General features: G+C 41.1%; 1 protein-coding gene across 5 annotated transcripts in view; it reads left to right on the top strand.

Moving 5' to 3' along the window:
- tbx4 (T-box transcription factor 4) overlaps positions 1–18,399 on the top strand; it is a 144,730-nt gene that overhangs the window by 36,954 nt on the left and 89,377 nt on the right. For all 5 annotated transcript variants that reach the window (XM_072590038.1, XM_072590039.1, XM_072590041.1 and 2 more), the window contains exon 3: positions 5,900–5,994. In XM_072590038.1, coding sequence (XP_072446139.1) covers positions 5,900–5,994 — 95 coding nt within the window. The remainder of the gene's footprint in view (positions 1–5,899; positions 5,995–18,399) is intronic.

The following is an 18,399-nucleotide window of genomic DNA, read 5'->3' as shown; positions in this document are numbered from 1 at the left end:
AGAATCCATTCATCAGTTCCATAATGGCTGGGGAGAAGCTGTTCTTGAACCTGCTGGTGCATGTGTTCAGGCTTCTGTATCTTCTGCCTGATGAGATCAAAACTCACTTGACATTGGGATATAGTCCAATGGGTCTATTTGAAAACACTAGTTTTGGAAAGCTGCCCCTTCATCTGATGAAGAAGCAGTGCTCGGAAAGCTATTATTTTCAAATAAACCTGTTGGACTGCAGTTGAGAGTGTGGTGCTGGAAAAGCACAGCCGGTCAGGCAGCATCCAAGGAGCAGGAGAATCGACATTTCAGGAATAATGAAGGGCTTATGCCTGAAACACCACAGATACATTCTTACACCAAAGTTGACCATCAAACCTTCCTTCTGTATCTGCCAATATTTAATGAATAAACTCTCTGCATATCCAACCACTTTGAGTGGACGTCCACAATGACTAAGAACATCTAGCCCATGAAAGGACCTGCATTGTCGATGTCTATCCGAATCTAGGGTTTACCCGACCATTCCCACGAATGTTGGGGACCTGCTCGCGGTGATTTTTGTCCCTGTAGGCACTGCCCCACCAACACAGCTATGTTTGCAAAGAACCCGGGCCATCAAACAGAACCTCTTGCCAACATCTTCATTTTGGAAACCCCAGGAAAATCCCGGTGGAGTTTAGCTGGTTTCTGGCAGCGACCTTTCCTCAGAACAATCACTCTTGCTCCCCATAATAAAATGCAGTGTTTTGTGGTGATTCTCCTGCTCTTTGGATGCTGAGGGACCGACTGTGCTTTTCCAGCACCACACTCTCGACTCCAGCATCTATAGTCCTCACTTTCTCCAGTTGAACTATAACATGGTGTCAAGTGATTTTTGACCTTGTCCAACCCAGTCCAACACCAGCACCTCCCCATCATCACCTGTGTCTGATGGAAGATGTTTTAGGAGATAATTACCAGGTACAAAGGGTCTTTGATGATATTGGCAGCCTTTCCAAGGCAGTGAGGTGTAATTAAAGTCCATGGAGGGAAGGTTGGCTTCCGTGATGGTCTGGGTGGTGCACACCACCTTCTGTAGTTTCTTATAGTCCTAGGCAGTGCAGTTCCTTACCAGGCTATTATGCACCCAAACTGTATGCTTTCACCCTGAGTGCTGGCTTGGAGGAAGCTGGATCAGTGTCAACTACAATGCACATGTAACTAAAGGGTGACTTGGTGATGGGATACTGGCTTCTGTGGAGGTACTTCATTGATGTGTTGAGGAATTGGGAATAAATGGAACTTGATAGAAAGGGAACGAGAGTGGAGCAGGAGATTTTGTTTTAAAGCTTAGATTCTCTACAGTATGTAAACAGACCCTTTGGCCAACAAGTCCACTGAAGAGAACCCACCTAGATCCATTCCCCTACCCTATATTTACTCCTGACTAATGCACCTAACACTATGGGAATTTAACTTGGCCAATTCCCCGAGGTGGGAATCAAACCTGGGTCTCTGTGAGGCAGCAGTGCTAACCATTGAGCCACTGTGCCAGTTGTTTTGAGATGCGGTGCAGGTGGGATTCTGAGATAGATATGAAGCCAGAACTTGGGAAACCAACAAGAGGAAATTCATAAATTAGTGATGGAAAGCACATGGAAGAGGATTCTTTTTGTCACTTCAGATGAGTAGGTGTTATGGGCATGGCATGGCCAAAAGCAGGGTCGGATAAGGCACTTTTCAACTAAATTTGACCAGACAACCAGGAAAGGGTACGAAACCAGGGATTATCATGCAAAATCTCTGAAATGGATCGAATTAATTAGTTTTGGCATTGTCACTGTTCACGGGATTAAAATATCTGAACTACGCACAGCACAAAATTAAGCAATTGAGTATGCACAGTGATTGTTGGAGAATCATTAGTGATGGTTAATGGCTAAAATTGGATACTATTGATGGATGTACTACTTTAACATAATCTCCTCATGGTAATATGCAGAAGAGGAATTGGTGTGGAAATTGGGTGCTTGGGGCAATGACAGCTTGGATAGAATTTTGCTTTAGCCATGGCTGTTTCAATGTTTTCCTGCTTAGGTTCTTACCTTGCACCTCAGTCAACCTGAACTCATCCAAAAATCTGCAGCCTTTATCCTAATACACACCAAGTTCCATTTACTCATCACTACTGCATTTGCTGACGTAGGTTGGTTCTTCGTCACAACAACTCAAAGGTCCAACCGAACTAGCCATGGCAGTGGATGTGCTGGCTATATTGAAAAACTCACATGTTAATCAATGTAGCATTCAGTTGTATTCATTAACAACATATTAGGAGACCAGAGGGAAATGTTTCAAATACAGAGCATGCAAGTTATTAAAATATTCTGAAGTCTGCTGGAAAGCATGTAAACACCTTCAATCATAGGGAGCAATTATAAAAGCCAAGTCCCTTTGGATACCCCTTGATACTGATAGAAAAGATTCAATTTCTTGTGGTATGTTTTCCTTGTTAAGATTTATAAATCAATTCTGGGGAATGACATACTCAATTCTTTGGTATTGGCTATCATCATTTCACAGTCCTGTCTTGGTCAGGTTATTTCTCATGAATAAAGGCCAAAAACCTTTAGCAATTTGGTTCAGAATGTCCTAAACTTATTTTCAAAGTAACTTACAACAGTTGGCTTTCATTCCATCTGTCCTAGAGTGAAAAGCAAGTTTGCCAATTCCACTGCATCATTTGATTCTTCATTGTTGCAAAACAATGAAAATCTGACGAAGAGTTACAATCCCAAAAAAATTTATATATGTTTAGAAATTTGGTGCAATGTTTGGGGTGGCATGGTGGCTCAGTGGTTAGCATTGCTAACTCACAATGCCAGGGATCTGGGTTCCATTCCAGCCTTGCGTGACTGTCTGTATAGTATTTGCACATTCGCCCTGTGTCTGTGTGGGTTTCCTCCCACAATCCAAAGCTGTGCAGGTTAGGTGAATTGACCATGCTAAATTGCCCATAGTGTTCAGGGATGTGTAGGTTAGATACATTGGTCAGGGGTAAATATAGGGTAAGGGAATGGCTTACTCTCCTGAGGGTTGGTGTGGACTTGTTGGGCTTAAGGTCCTGTTTCTGCACCATAGAGGATTCTAATCTGTAAAGGCTAATGGTTTCCGTGGGTAATCAAAGTGTCTTCCCAAAAATGAAATATTAATGTTATTCAGCAACTTATATTAATACAAACTATATTTAAAACTCATAGTCATACCAATTACGTGATGACATAACCACATCATAGAGTCATACAGTCATAGAGATGTACAGCATGGAAACAGACTCTTCGGTCCAACTCGTCCGTTCCGACCAGATATCCCAACCCAATCTAGTCCCACCTGCCAGTACACAGCATATATCCCTCCTAACCCTTCCTATTCACAAACCCATCCAGATGCCTTTTAAATGTTGCAATTGTACTAGCCTCCACCACTTTCTCTGGCAGCCTATTGCACCACCCTGAAAAAAGTTGCCCCTTAGGTCTCTTATATCTTTCCCCTCTCACCCCAAACCTATGCCCTTTAGTTCTGGACTCCCCCACCCCAGGGAAAAGACCTTGTCAATTTACTCTATCCATGCCCCTCATGATTTTATAAACCTCTATAAGGTCACCCCTCAGCCTCCGACTCTCCAGGGAAAACAGCCCTAGCCAATTCAACCTCTCTCTATAGCTCAAATCCACCAACCCTGGCAACATCCTTTTAAATCTTTTCTGAACCCTTTCAAGTTTCACAACATCCTTTTGATAGGAAGTAGATCAGAATTGCATGCAATATTTTAAAAGTGGCCTAACCAATGTTCTGTACAGCTGCAACATGATTTCCCAACTCTTGTACTTACATAAATTTGCACCCCAGCAATCTGGAATAGTGTTCAATGTTGTACAGATAAAACATACATTTTGAAACATTAGAATCTATTGATTTTGCCTTTAAATAGGATGTGTGTTGATGAAGAATAGGCAACTTGTGTCTTATGAGTGATGCATTGGGTGCCACTTATTTTATGATATCCCCTCAGATTACTTGCTGCAATTGCAATGCTTCCCATAGGAATATAGAAATAACATAAGAACATAGAACCTTATGAGACAGGAGCAGGAGTTGGCTATATTGTCCGTTGAGCCTGCTCTATCATTTGAGAATATTCTGACTGAACTTCTTCCTTAACTCCACTTTCCTGCCTAAGGGACTAGGAGGAGGCCATTCAGACACTCAGCCATGTTCTAACTGAACTTAACTCCATCTACTGTCATGGTTCCATCTTTTGGTTAAATCTCAGCCTTGTTTCCATTTCATTCAACTTGTCAAACACTCTATTTAGAAAACCTGTTCATAAATAATTGCCTTTGATTAAGTTAAGTTTCTTGGAGAATCCAATGTTTGCCAATTATTGACCACAGAATCACAAGATTGTTACGGCACAGAAGGAGCTCATTCAGCCCATTTTGCCTGCACTGTTGGTTAATGGGCATCATTACCTCGGGCCAGTTTTCTGCTTTGTCCCCATACCCTGCACATTATTTTTATCCAAATAATCATCCTTTGCCCTCATAAATACCACAATTAAACTTGCTTCCATCACACTCCGAGGCAATGCATTCCAGACACTGCTGACTCACTGAGTGAAACTTTTTCTCATTTCACCCTTACCTCTTTTGCAGATCACTTTAAATCTGTGCCTTCTTGCTCTCGTTCCATTGACAAGTAGGAACAGTTTCTCCCTATCTATTCAATTCAGCCCACTTATGATTTTGACAAATCTCTATCAAACCTACTCTCAGGCTTCTTGTCTCCAAGGAGAACAATCCCAACTTCTTCAATCTATCCTTATCACTGCAATTTCTCATTCATGGAATCATTTTTGTAAATTGCTTTTGTATTCACATCTTTCCTATAATGTAATGTCCATGACTGTACGTAATACTCCAGGTGACATCTAACAAATGTCTTAAACATGGTCGAGAGTGTGGTGCTGAAAAAAAACAGGCAGCATCTGAGGAGCAGGAGAATCAACATTTTGGGCATAAGTCCTTCATGAGGAATGAGACTTGTGGGCTGGGGGTGCTGAGAGATAATTGGGAGGGGGGTGGGTGGGGTAGCCGAGAATGCAATTGGTGGATGAAGGTGGGGGGAAAATGATAGGTCAGAGAGGAGGGTGGAGTGGATAGATGGGAAAGATGATGGACAGGTCAAGAGGGCGGTGTCAAGTTGGAGGTTTGGGACTGGATTAAGGTTGGGGGGGAGGGGAAATGAGGAAACTGGTGAAATCCACATTAATCCCATGTGGTTGCAAGGTTCCAAGGTGGAAGATGAAGCGTTCTTCAGTTACTGTTTTTCCTGTCAACCTCTTGTTCCAGTCAATCCTACCCAGCTTTGTTCTTATCTCATTGAAATTTGCTCTCCGCCAATTGATTTCTCTCACTCTTGATTGTCGTATGTCATTCCCCAACATCATCCTTAACATTACAATACAATGATCACTGTCTCCTCAACGTTCCCCAACTGATACTTGACCAACTTTGTCTATCCCATTTCCAAAGCCATGTCCAATAGTGCAACCTTTATGTTGGACTGGAAACATATCGCGGTTGAAAGCTTTCCTGCATGCAACCCAGGAACAATTGCCCCTTGCTACCCCATTCACTATATTCAGGTAACTGAAGTCTCCCATTTTAACTAAATTAGAAGTTAATTGTTTTTCTCTTTAATTTCTCAAGAAGAAAATACTTTGTAACTGGAATTTTGACATTCTATTTAAGAAATATAGCATATTTTATATAGTTATCCTGCTTACAATTCGCATTGGAAGAATTAAATAATACTGTTTATTACAAAAGCATTCATTGTACTAAAAAGATACATTCAATTCCAGAGCATAGAGAACATCAAGGTTTATCTCCACGAGAAGGAACTTTGGAAGAAATTTCATGAAGCTGGAACAGAAATGATCATCACAAAGGCTGGCAGGTAGATTTACTGCGAGACAATTTGTGACATTCTATATGCATTGGGTATATTTGATTGTTTTATTGGAAAATTGACCATAATGTAATTGGTTTTGGTGAAAACTGGCTGAGTAAATTAATTGGCTAAAAGAAACAGAGGTGATATGATGAAAATCTTGTCTGATACACTGAGTGATATGATCAAGAATGAACTTCCTGAAGGGCAGTGGAATGAGATTCAAAATAACTTTCAAAGGGAAATGAACAAATACTTAAAAATCAAGTAATTTAGGGCAGTGGGAAAATAGAACAGGATTAGGCCTCACTGGATAATTCTTTTAAAGAGCTGATATGGGAAAGATTAGCCAAAAGTCTAATTTGGCTCTGCTGTAGCATTCTGAGATTCCATGCCCTGAAAAATAGTAAACGTTTATACATATTATTAGTATGAGGCAGGGGTTGGATGTAGGAGGTCAAAGCAATAACAATTAGTTCCATGGAATATTGGAACCCAGACACTTCCTGCAAAGATCAAAGATAGTTGTCCCAAGGCTGTTCTCTTGTTTCTCATAAACAGATACTGTGAACACTCATTTTATTTTTTTGGAATGTAAACTAAAAGTGGGAGAAAATACTGCTTTAAACTAAGGAAACAAAGTACAAACATGTTTGCAGCTTTAAAACCAAATTATTGGACCTCACTATCAGTTGTATCTATAGTGTTGCCTTCAATGTTGTTTTAAGCGGTGAGTGAACATTATAGGCGGAATGATCCCAGCAGTGTGTGGTCAGGGCAGTTTTGCCCAGTGACAGCCTTTTGATTGTCTTTTCTATCATGGTCAATTGTTCTGGGTTCAGGAGGTCTCATCACAGAAACACTGGATTGATTTCCGGGTGGCTACTGCCTTGGGTATGGACAATACAGTAGAAATATGTGGCCAACAAGAAAAAGTATCAAACTGTATCCCTCTCTTCCATATGGATAAGTAAAAGAAAATCTCTAGTCACTCTTTCTCAAATCCTCTGCAAATGGTTCTCTCTGCACATTCCCTGTTGAAAGAAAAAGAGGAAAGACCACTTCAGAGACAATGAATCCTCAATCAATGAATGAGAATCAGTGGATCTACAACCTCGTGACATTAGCAAAGAGTCAGGAGTCAAAAGGAAGATGAAAGGAAACAACTCAGTGATGTGTGTGGTCCAGACTGTTGCCAGACCTGTGTTTCGAAGACCCTTTTTCCTTCCCCACCCATAATACTTTGTCTCATTTCTTCGTGTCTCTGTTTGTATGTATGTGGAAATTTTAAGCAAGGGGTAACGTTTAAACGATAGAGTTATAAATTAGTAATTCACGTGTCTATCTTTTGCATTGGTTAAAAAAGCAATTTGATTCCAATAAACAGCAACTTCCTTATTAATGCAAATAAAAATATTGGGCATATTCTTTTAATCTGAATTAGAAAGTTAGTTATAATTGGAGATTTGGATTAAATTGGTTTAATCAGATTTTTGCACTTGTGATGACTTAGAGTCATAGAGTCATAGAGATGTACAGCATGGAAACAGACCCTTCAGTCCAATCTGTCCATGCCGACCAGATATCCCAACCCAATCGAGTCCCATCTGCCAGCACCTGGCCCATAACCTTCCAAACTCTTCCTATTCATATACCCATCCAAATGCCTCTTAAATGTTGCAATTGTACCAGCCTCCACCACATCCTCTGGCAGCTCATTCCATACACGTACCACCCTCTGTGTGAAACAATTGCCCCTTAGGTCTCTTTCATATCTTTCCCCTCTCACCCTAAACCTATACCCTCTAGTTCTGGACTCCTCGACCCCAGGGAAAAGACTTTGTCTATTTTTCCTATCCATGCCCCTCATAATTTTGTAAACCTCTATAAGATCATCCCTCAGCCTCCGACACTCCAGGGAAAACAGCCCCAGCCTGTTCAGCATCTCCATTTAGCTCAAATCCTCCAACCCTGGAAACACCCTTGAAAATCTTTTCTGAACCCTTTCAAGTTTCACAACATCTTTCCAATAGGAAGGAGACCAGAATTGCACACAATCTTCCAACAGTGGCCGAACCAATATCCTGTACAGCTGCAACATGACCTCCCAACTCCTGTACTCAATACTCTGACCAATAAAGGAAAGCATACCAAATGCCTTCTTCACTATTCTATCTACCTATGACTCCACTTTCAAGGAGCTATGAACCTGCATTCCAAAATCTCTTTGTTCAGCAACACTCCCTAGGACCTTACCATTAAGTGTATAAGTCCTGCTAAGATTTGCTTTCCAAAAATGTAGCACCTCACATTTATCTGAATTAAACTCCATCTGCCACTTAGCCCATTGGCCCATCTGGTCCAAATCTTGTTGTAATCTGAAGTAACCCTCTTCGCTGTCCACTACACCTCCAATTTGGTGTCATCTGCAAACTTACTACTGTACCTCTTATGCTCACATCCAAATCATTTATGTAAATGACAAAAAGTAGAGGACCCAGCACTGATCCTTGTGGCACTCCATTGGTCACAGACCTCCAGTCTGAAAAACAACTCTCCACCACCACCACCCTCTGTCTTCTACCTTTGAGCCAGTTCTGTATCCAAATGGCTAGTTCTCCCTGTATTCCATGAGATCTAACCTTGCTAATCAGTCTCCCATGGGGAGCCTTGTCGAACGCCTTACTGAAGTCCATATAGATCACATCTATTGCTCTGCCCTCATCAATCTTCTTTGTTACTTCTTCAAAAAACGCAGGAACAATGGAGCTTTATTTCCAGCTCACTACTCCAGTGAGTCATGACAATGGTTGGGGGCGTATTTGTTGCAATTTTGGAAAAAAGACAACATAAGATTGGGTGTAGAGTTAGTGTAAGTGATAAAGGATAAAAGGAGGAACATCAGATTTTGTATTAAAACAGGAAATGGCATGAGAAGTTGCTAAAGTCTTCCTGCAGGTAGAAGAGGTGTCCCTAATGAAGTTATGAAAGATCACAAAAGGCAAGTTGTTTGAATTGACAAGTAAACTAGAAATGGAATTGCCTGCCATGGCGAAGAAGGCGGAGATAAAGCTTTGGCACAACATTTGGGACCAAAGAAATATCAGAGAGACTAGATGCTTCAAGCGGTGAGACATTGAAGTTGGATCACATTGACTTACAGTTAAAGCAGCCTGGCTGTGAGGTAAAAGGAAGACGCTAGAGATGGCAGAGAAAGATAAGGAATAGGAGATGGAGTGGAAAAAATGGGAAATGGAGATTTAAAAAGGTAACTAAAACTTCAAAGATTTGAGATTGAAGAAAAAGAAAGAAAATGAACATTTCAAGAGAGAGACAGCAAATAGGTGTAAAATGATACAGTTAAAGAAAAATAGAGCCGAGAAGCCAAAGAAGCCTTTGATGGAGAAAATCCTAGTCATAGTCTAAAATCCAGCCGGGAAATGTTTAAGTTCTCATCAAATTTTGAGGAAAAGGATTTGAAGGCATTTTTATTTCATTTGAGAAAATAGTGGACCAGACAGAGTGATATAAGGAAAACTGGACACTGCCCTTGCAGAGCAATTCGATAGGTAAAGCGCAGGAAGTTTATGCTTCACTATTGAAGGAGGGTTCCATAGGTTATGATGCCATAAAGCAGGCTCTTCTGGGTAAATATGTGAGATAGTTCCTGAAGCTTACAGGAAGAAAGTTTCAAAATTTAAGGTATCGGCCTGACCAAATCTATATTAAATTTGAAAGGGTTGAGCAAAGTCCAGGTACACTACATCCACTGGCTTTCCCTTGTCCAACTTCATAGTTACATGCTCAAAAAATTCCAGAAGATTAGTCAAGCACGATTTCCCCTTTATAAATCCATGCTGACTCTGACCTATCCTGTTACTGCTATCCAAATGAGTCTTTTATAATTTCATATTTTATAATTGACTCCAGCATCTTTCCCACGACTGACATCAGGCTAATAGGTCTATAATTCCCTGTTTTCTCTCTCCCTCCTTTCTTGAAAAGTAGGACAATATTAGCCACCCTCCAATCCGCAGGAACTGATCCTGAATCGACAGAACATTGGAAAATGGTTATCAATGCGTCCACGATTTCTAGAGCCACCTCCTTAAGTACCTTGGGATGCAGACCATCAGGTCCCAGGGACTTATCAGCCTACAGATTTAACAGTCTATCCAACACCATTTCCTGCCTAGTATAAATTCCCTTCAGTCCATCCATTACCCTAGGTCCTTCAGCCATTAGTACACCTGGGAGATTGCTTGTGTCTTCCCAAGTGAAGACAGATCCAAAGTACCTATTCAACTCTTCTGCCATTTCCTTGTTCCCCATAATAAATTCACCCACTTCTGTCTTCAAGGGCCCAATTTTAGTCTTAACCATTTTCTTTTCACATACCTAAAAAACCTTTTACTAGCCGCCTTTATATTTTTGGCTAGTTTGCCTTCGTACCTCATTTTTTCTCCACATATTGCCTTTTTAGTGACCCTCTGTTGCTCTTTATAAGTTTCCCAGTCCTCCGGCTTCCCGCTCATTTTTGCTATGTTATACTTCTTCTCTTTTATCATTATACAGTCCATAACTTGCCTCGTCAGCCATGGCCGCCCCTGCCTCCCCTTAGGATCTTTCTTCCTTTTTGGATTTAACTGATCCTGCACCTTTTGCATTATACCCAGAAATACCTGCCATTGATGTTCCACTGTTATCCCTGCTCGGGTATTGAACCATTGAACTTTGGCCAGCTCCTCCCTCATAGTTCCATAGTTCCCTTTGTTCAACTGCAATACTGACACTTCCAATTCTCCCTTCTCCCTCTGAAACTGCAGATTAAAACTTATCATGGTCATATTATGGTCATTACCTCCTAATAGCTCCTTTACTTTGAGGTCCCTGATCAAATCTGGTTCATTGCACAACACCAGATCCATAATTGCCTTCTCCCTGGTAGGTTCCAGTACAAACTGTTCTAAGGATCCATCTCAGAGGCACTCCACAAACTCCCTTCCTTGGGGTCCAGTACCATCCTGATTCTCCCAGTCTACCTGCATGTTGAAATCCCCCATAACAACTGTAGTAATATCTTTGTGACAGGTCAATTTCAACTCCTTATTCAACTTACACCCTACATCCAGATTACTATTTGGGGCCTGTAGATAACTCCCGTTAGGGTCTTTCTACCCTTAGAATTTCTCAGCTCTATCCATACTGACTCTACATCACCTGATTCTGTGTCCCACCCCCCCTTGCAAAGGACTGAATATCATTCCTCACTAACAGGGCCACCCCACCACCTCTGCCTGTCAGTCTGTCCTTCTGATAACGATAAGGATGTGGTGCAACGCTGTAAAACATGTCATTTGTGTCAGGTATAACAAAAACCTCCACCTGTAATCAAAGCAGCTTCTTCATTTCCCATTCCATTCAGTCGAGTGTTAATAGATTGTGTAGAATCATGACCCAAAATGAAAACAAGAAATAAATCTGCCCTTAGAATTGTGGAGATTACAACCTGATTTCCCAAAGGTATTCCCTTGAGAACAATTAATACTTTGTCCAAGGAAGATTGTAATTGTAGTAAACTTCACGATGAACTCTGGAAGGAAATTTTGATTGATGCAGAGGAGGTTTTAATTAATTCAGTGGAAATCTCTAATTGTGATACAGAAATCTCTGTTTTGCTTGAAGGAAGGAATAAAAAGGTCTGAATCTAAAACACTAATCAAAATGAAGTTTGGTCGGAAGATTATGGAACAACTGTTCAGTGACCCATACAGATTCATCATGCCACTGAGTTTAAATTTTGATTGCTGTATTGTAGATTTTTCCCTCAATGTGCAGAAAAACAGGAAAGGCAGACAAACCTGGCACAATGAAAAGAATGTGATATCATTCAGCATCCTTTAACACTTCCCACAGTGGCATCATATCTTTTGCACTTCACTGGGAATCAAGCCCTGCAAATCCTGCAGTCATCACGAAAATCAAGGACTTTTATCAAAATATCCCCAATTGACCGGTCTGACTCAAGTTTTTGTACTAAACAAAAATGCTATGTGTACCAAATAAATAGATTTTAACAATGCGAAAACATCTGTGAACTGTCAGTTCTTAATAGAACTCTAACCTCTAACTCCCTTCTACAATCCCTCTACCCAGATTTAGACAGAAACAGACAGACAAAAAAGCAGGATTCAATGGAGAGATTCCTTTCGAATCCTTCAGTTCATTCACTTCTCAACAGAAGGCACAAATTATAATCTCTTACTTATTGGTTAAAAGTTTACAGTTCACAGCAACTTGTGAGGGAAAATAAATGGTTTTCCTTCAGCCATTATGTATTTTACTGGAGGGAGACATTCAATAGTTTGAAGGTTTCAAAGGTTTCAGCATTTTTCCACACTCACAAGCCGTTCAACTACCCAGGAGCCAATCTGATAGCTGTTGTGAGGCTGATAGCCTTTGGCATCCACAACTGGTCACAACCCCACAAACCAATCAGCAACCTATTCCTGGCTGAACTTCACCTTCTACCCCCGGAGCCAGGATGTCTCTTTCCCCCACTGCTTGCAAAACAACGGTGTAAACACAATATACAATGAGTTTCAGTAACTTGCCTTTTTAAAAATGCAGCAAATCTTTCCTTAGCAGTCCTTTTTAAAACAGGATTTTTCCCATTTCACTCTACAATCAAAACTAAAGTAAAACAATACAGTCGTTACCTATCCAGATCACTCAGACAGTGCCCTGGAAATAGCAACATTGCCTTGTAAGGGGGTGACTGAGGATATGCAAACAGTCTTTGTACAGTTAAAGGAAATAATATCATTGTTGAGCTTCCTCCTACAAATTCTCTTCCAGAATCCAACTATAGCCAGAAATGAACAGTATTTTGTAGAATATTTGACGTAGGCTCTGAAGTAGAGAACTTCTCTGGTGTTCTCCTGCACATTGGGGGAAAAATCTATAATACAGCAATCAAAATTTAAATTTGGTAGCATGATGAATCTGCTATAGGTCATTGAACAGTTGTTCCATAATCTTCCAACCAAACTTCTGGTGGCTGTGGCGAAGAGGTGCTTGGCCTACATTCGTACAGAGAAAGCAGGAAAGATGTTGTATTTGAAGACGAGGAAATTAATGATTAATTAGAATAATCAAACTTAAGACATTAACTTGAAGCAATTGAAATGCAAATTCCTCACATTGATTGTTGCCATGACATTCACTTCAATGAGCAAAAAGAATAAAAATACAAAATAATTTACAATTACTTTCAGATCCTCGGGACATTGCAAAATGAATTGTCAACGTGCTAGTTCCTTATCATAGTGTATGGCAGCAGATTTGCACAAAGCAAGGTCCCATAATTAGCAGTGAGTCTAATGAATGGTCTGTTAATTTAATGTTGGTATTGGTAGTGACATGCATGTAAACCGGAACATCAGGAGAACTCTCCACTGCTTCTTTGATCCACTTTATGGGATCTTTTATATTCACCTAAAGGGGTTTCAATCTGATGTTTTAACCTAATCTTTGTACTTCTGCTTGGTGCATTATTGAGGAAATGTTGTTTAAGTGACAGTAGATAATGGGCTCAAGATGTTGGGATGGGACTTGATCACATTACTTCCAGGCTGAGAGGTAAGAATGTTACTACTTACCCATAACAACCCCTAACAATTAAAAATCTTCAAATACAGTTTCAAGGACTCAGTCAAATTACTTGATACAACTTTCAAATTATTGCCAATAAACATTCCTTAGTCTTTTGGGCATGAGTAGTACAAAAGTGAGTTTGGATTTGACAGTCCTTTGCCACAATTAGAACCTGTTCAGCCAAGGTTGGTAGCAACCAATTGAACCGATGAATCTTGCTCACTTTGGTTTGCTCTATCTCATTCATTTGGAGTTGACTATGTTTCTGATCTCTCTGTTCATTTGGCCATGTAAACATGACTCATATCATTTAAATAGATGAAATCAGATTCCTTACTGATACCAATGCCTGTAATAAGCCAAGGTTTTGATGTAAAGTCTCATCACCAAATCCCTTCTGCTATTTAGAAAATCAGCCCATATTGGGAGAGAAGTTCAATTTCAGGCCATGTGGTCACTGTGGTTATGTGCGGTGTTAAGCCTCTGAATTCTGTGTCATGATCACTTGCACCAGAAATGTGTCTGTTACCGTAGTGTTAAGGGCCAGGCCTTCTTCATACTTTCCCAGATTGTGTCCTCTTTCTCCCTGATCTGATTTGACATCTGCAATTGGACAGCAATATTTCAAAGAAGCCCAAAGCTGAATTTCACTTGGACTGAGTGTGGCACAGACCAGCAAAGGTCTCCATCAACTTCAGATCTGTTTTGGGGACAGATCAGATTCCTCCGTCAACATGTTCATAATAAGTTGTTTCACAAGGTAGTAGATAACTTCTGTTTGTGTGCAGTTCCTGTCAACCTTTTCCAATAGGAATTCCCGCATCCACATTTGTAACATCTTTGGTTACATCCTCTCCTTCATGGATGTGCTGAAGTGTCATCCCCAGTAGTTGTAACATAACTCATTTATATTAGCAATCCCCTTTACAACTGCAAGCAATTACAATGGAAATACAGGAAATAGGATGACATTTGTGACTTTAAAATAGAGCCTGGCCTAACTTTGCATGCCTTGTGCAATTACCCAAATAACACCACACTTCCTCTGAAGACTACAACTGATCTCTACTTCCCATGGGTGCTACAAGTGGTCGACTCGTAATGTCAGAATGAGTAGCAGTAGGGAAGACCATTATACCTCTATTTATAGATATAAGCCACAACTAACAGCCTACCACTATATCCCTCAATCCATTGTCTCTCCAAAAACATATCTAATTTTACCTTGAATGTACACTTTACAATGTCCAGATCAATAACTTCCCTTCAACTCCATTGCCCTTTAATTGAGAAATGTTGTGCCTGACCTTCCTTCCAACTATTAACCTGACCCAGCTTCACCAAGTTAATAAAACATTTCAATCAACTGAGGACTGTGGAGTTGTAAAATATCATGCTGTAACAATAGGTCTTCCTAGCATTTCACGGTAATATTGGCCTTATTTTAGTATCTGCCATCATTATTTCACTGAAACTGACAGCAATTTGGGGAGTTTGAATACTTGCTGAATAACGTGGAAATGCAAACGTTGCTGTCAGTGAGCCTATGCTCATTATTGGGTACATGTAGAAGTTGCCAAAACTGTAATAGGAATTGACAAAAATTTCATTCCAGAGCTGAAAATAAAAAAAATGTTGGAGATCACAATGGGTCAGGCAGCATCCATTGAGAGAGAGCAAGCTAACGTTTCAGGTCTAGATGACTCTTCATCAGAGCTTCATCATACTGATTCATGTCAGCTGATGTCAAGAAGCAGTTATCTACAGGCTCTGGCAATATTTCAGCAATAATACTGAAGGCTTACACCAGAAAATGCCACGCCACTAGCCAACCTGATCTAGTCCAGCTCCAAAGCTGACATCTAGCCAACAATGTTGGAAATTGTCCAGGTATGTCCCGTACATAAGAAACAGGATAAATCCAACCAGGTCAATTACTGCCCCATCAGTCTTGATCATCTGGAAAGTGATGGATGGTGTCATTAACAGTGCCATCAAGTAGCCCAAATCTGGATATTGTCCAGGTCTTGTTCCATTTGGACCTAGACTGCTTCATTACCTAAGGTATTACAAATGATGCTGAACATTATGCAATCCCCACTTCTGACCTTATGAAGGAGTGAAAGCCATTGATGAAGCAGCTGAGGATGGGTGGATCTAAGACACTGCCCCAAGGAACCCCTCAGAGATGTCCTGGAGCTGAGATATCTGACCTCTAACAACTGCAACCATCTTCCTTTGTTGAAAGTATAATTCCAACTAATGGAGACTTTGCCTCAATTCCCTCTGATTCCAGTTTTACTGGAGCTTCTTGATGCCACACTCAATTAAATGTGGCCTTAATGTCAAGGGCTGTCACTTTTTATTATCTCTGGAATTCAGCTCTTTTGTCCATGTTTGAACCAAGGTTGTAATGGGGTCAGGAGCTGAGTGGCTCTGGCAGAACCCAAACTGGTGGTCACTGAGCAGGCTATTGCTGAGCAGTTACTGCTTGATAGCACTGTTGATGACACCTTCCATCACTTCACTGATGGTCGATACTGATGGGGTGGTAATTGGCTGGGTTGGATTTGTCCTGCTTGTTGTGTTTGGGACACACCTGGACAATTTCCAACATTGTTGGCAAATGCCAGTGTTGTAGCTGGACTGGGATAGCTTGGTTAGGGGCGTGGCATTTTCTGGTGTATGCCTTCAGTATTATTGCTGAAATATTGCCAGGGCCTGTAGCTAACCATTTCTTGACATCAGATGGCGTGCATTGAATTGGCTGACACCTTTCCTGTTTGATGATGAGGACCTCTGGAGGAGGATGAGATGGATTATTCTCTTGGTACTTCTGGCTGAAGGTTGTTGTGTATGCTTCAGCCTTATTGTTTGCACTGATTGAATCATAGAGTCATACAATTTTAGCAGAGGCCCTTCAGCACATTATATCTGTGCCAACCTACCTACACTAATTCCACTTACCAGCACTTGGCCCATAGCCTTGAATGTTATGACAGTTCAAGTGTTCACCACATACATTTTAAAGGTTGTGAGGTTCCCCATTTCTGCTCTCCTCCCCGGCAGTGTATTATAGATTCTCACCACTCTCGAGGTGAAAAGAGTTTTCTTCAAATCTCCTCTCATCTTCCTGCCCTTCACCTTAAAATGATACCCCCTCATTACTAACCCTTCAGGGGAACAGCTGTTTTCTATTCACCCTACCCATGCCCCTCAGAATCTTACACACCTCAATCACAAGGGCTGACACTGTCCCTACAAGGAAGCCTGGAAAACTTGCTCCAGTTGTGTTTAATAACAGCTATAAACAGGTTGATTAGGAAAATATCTACATCTCAATCAGACCCCCTCTCAGCCTTTTCTCCTCTAAAGAAAACAACCTGAGTGTACCCACCAAACATTTCTAGCCTATCCCAGGCCACATCCTGGTGAATCTCCTCTGCACTCACTCCAGTGCAATTGCATCCTCCTGTAGTGCACTGAGCAGAACAATATACAGTGCTCCAGCTGTGGCCCACCAACTCTAACATAACCTCCCTGCTGATGTACTGGTCTCTCCTTTATTGAGAATGGTGATATTTGTGAAGGGTCCTCTTCCAATGGGTTGTTTTATTGTCTACCATCACACATGATTAAATGTGGCAGGATAATAACTGATCCACTCGTTCTGAAATTACTTAGCCCTGTCTAGGGTTGATGATTTGGAGATGCTGGTGTTGGACTGGGGTGTACAAAGTTAAAAATCACACAACACCAGGTTATAGTCCAACAGGTTTAACTGGAAGCACTTGGTCATTCTTAATGCCATGAATGGATGCATCTGTGGCTGGCAGACTAGTAAGGATGAGGTCAACTATATTTTTCCCTCTTGTTGGTTCCCTCACCTCCTGCCACAGACCCAGCAGCAATGTCCTTTACGACTCAACGAGCTTGATCAGTGATGTTGCTGCCCTAGAGCCACTGTGCTGGTCAACATTGAATATCCCCTGGAACTCCTTCCCTAACCGCAATGTGGTTGGTGTGCTCATACCTATGGGTCTGCAGCATTTCAAGACAGCAGCTCAATTCTGCAGGGCAATTAGAAATTGGCAATAATTACTGACCCAGCCATTCTGTGAGTGGATCAATAAATTCACCGAACTTTGCTCCTCCAAGAGCACGTCTGCTGCTGAAACCCTCATTTACGCTTCTGTGACCTTCACTGCACTGCCAACTGGTCTCCCATATTCTGCAAGTTTATGGTCGTCCAAAATTCCACTGACCACCCATGCCCCAACTTATATCGTCTGGTTCTCCTCCAACTCCAGTTCTCGCTGATCCACACTGGCTCCCGGTCAAGTAATGTATTAGTGTTAAAATTCTTGTTCTTGGTTTCAAATTCTGTCCATGGCCTTATTCCTCCCCATCTCTACAACCACCTCCAGCTCCACGACTCTCTGAGAAAACTGAATTCAATTACTTATGCTGTCTTGAGTATCCTTAATTATAATTGTTCCACATTTGGGGGCCAGGTCTTTGTTGCCAGGCATTAACACTCTGATTCCCCTCTTATACCTCTCTGCCTCTCTATTTCAATTTCCTCCTTTAATATGCTTCTTAAAATCTACCTCTGTCAACCTTATGGCCATTGACTTAATATCACCTTAAATGGCTCAGTATGATATCTGTTGTCTAATGCTCCCCTGAAGTGTTGAAAATGTCATTACAATATACTTTGTTATTTCATTGAGTCACTCTTTATCATCTAAGAGC

The sequence above is a fragment of the Chiloscyllium punctatum genome, chromosome 19 (genome assembly GCF_047496795.1).
Source record: "Chiloscyllium punctatum isolate Juve2018m chromosome 19, sChiPun1.3, whole genome shotgun sequence".
Taxonomy (NCBI): Eukaryota; Metazoa; Chordata; class Chondrichthyes; order Orectolobiformes; family Hemiscylliidae; genus Chiloscyllium; species Chiloscyllium punctatum.
The sequence above is the reverse complement of the archived record's forward strand: the minus strand, read 5'-3'. Positions and strand labels throughout refer to the sequence as shown.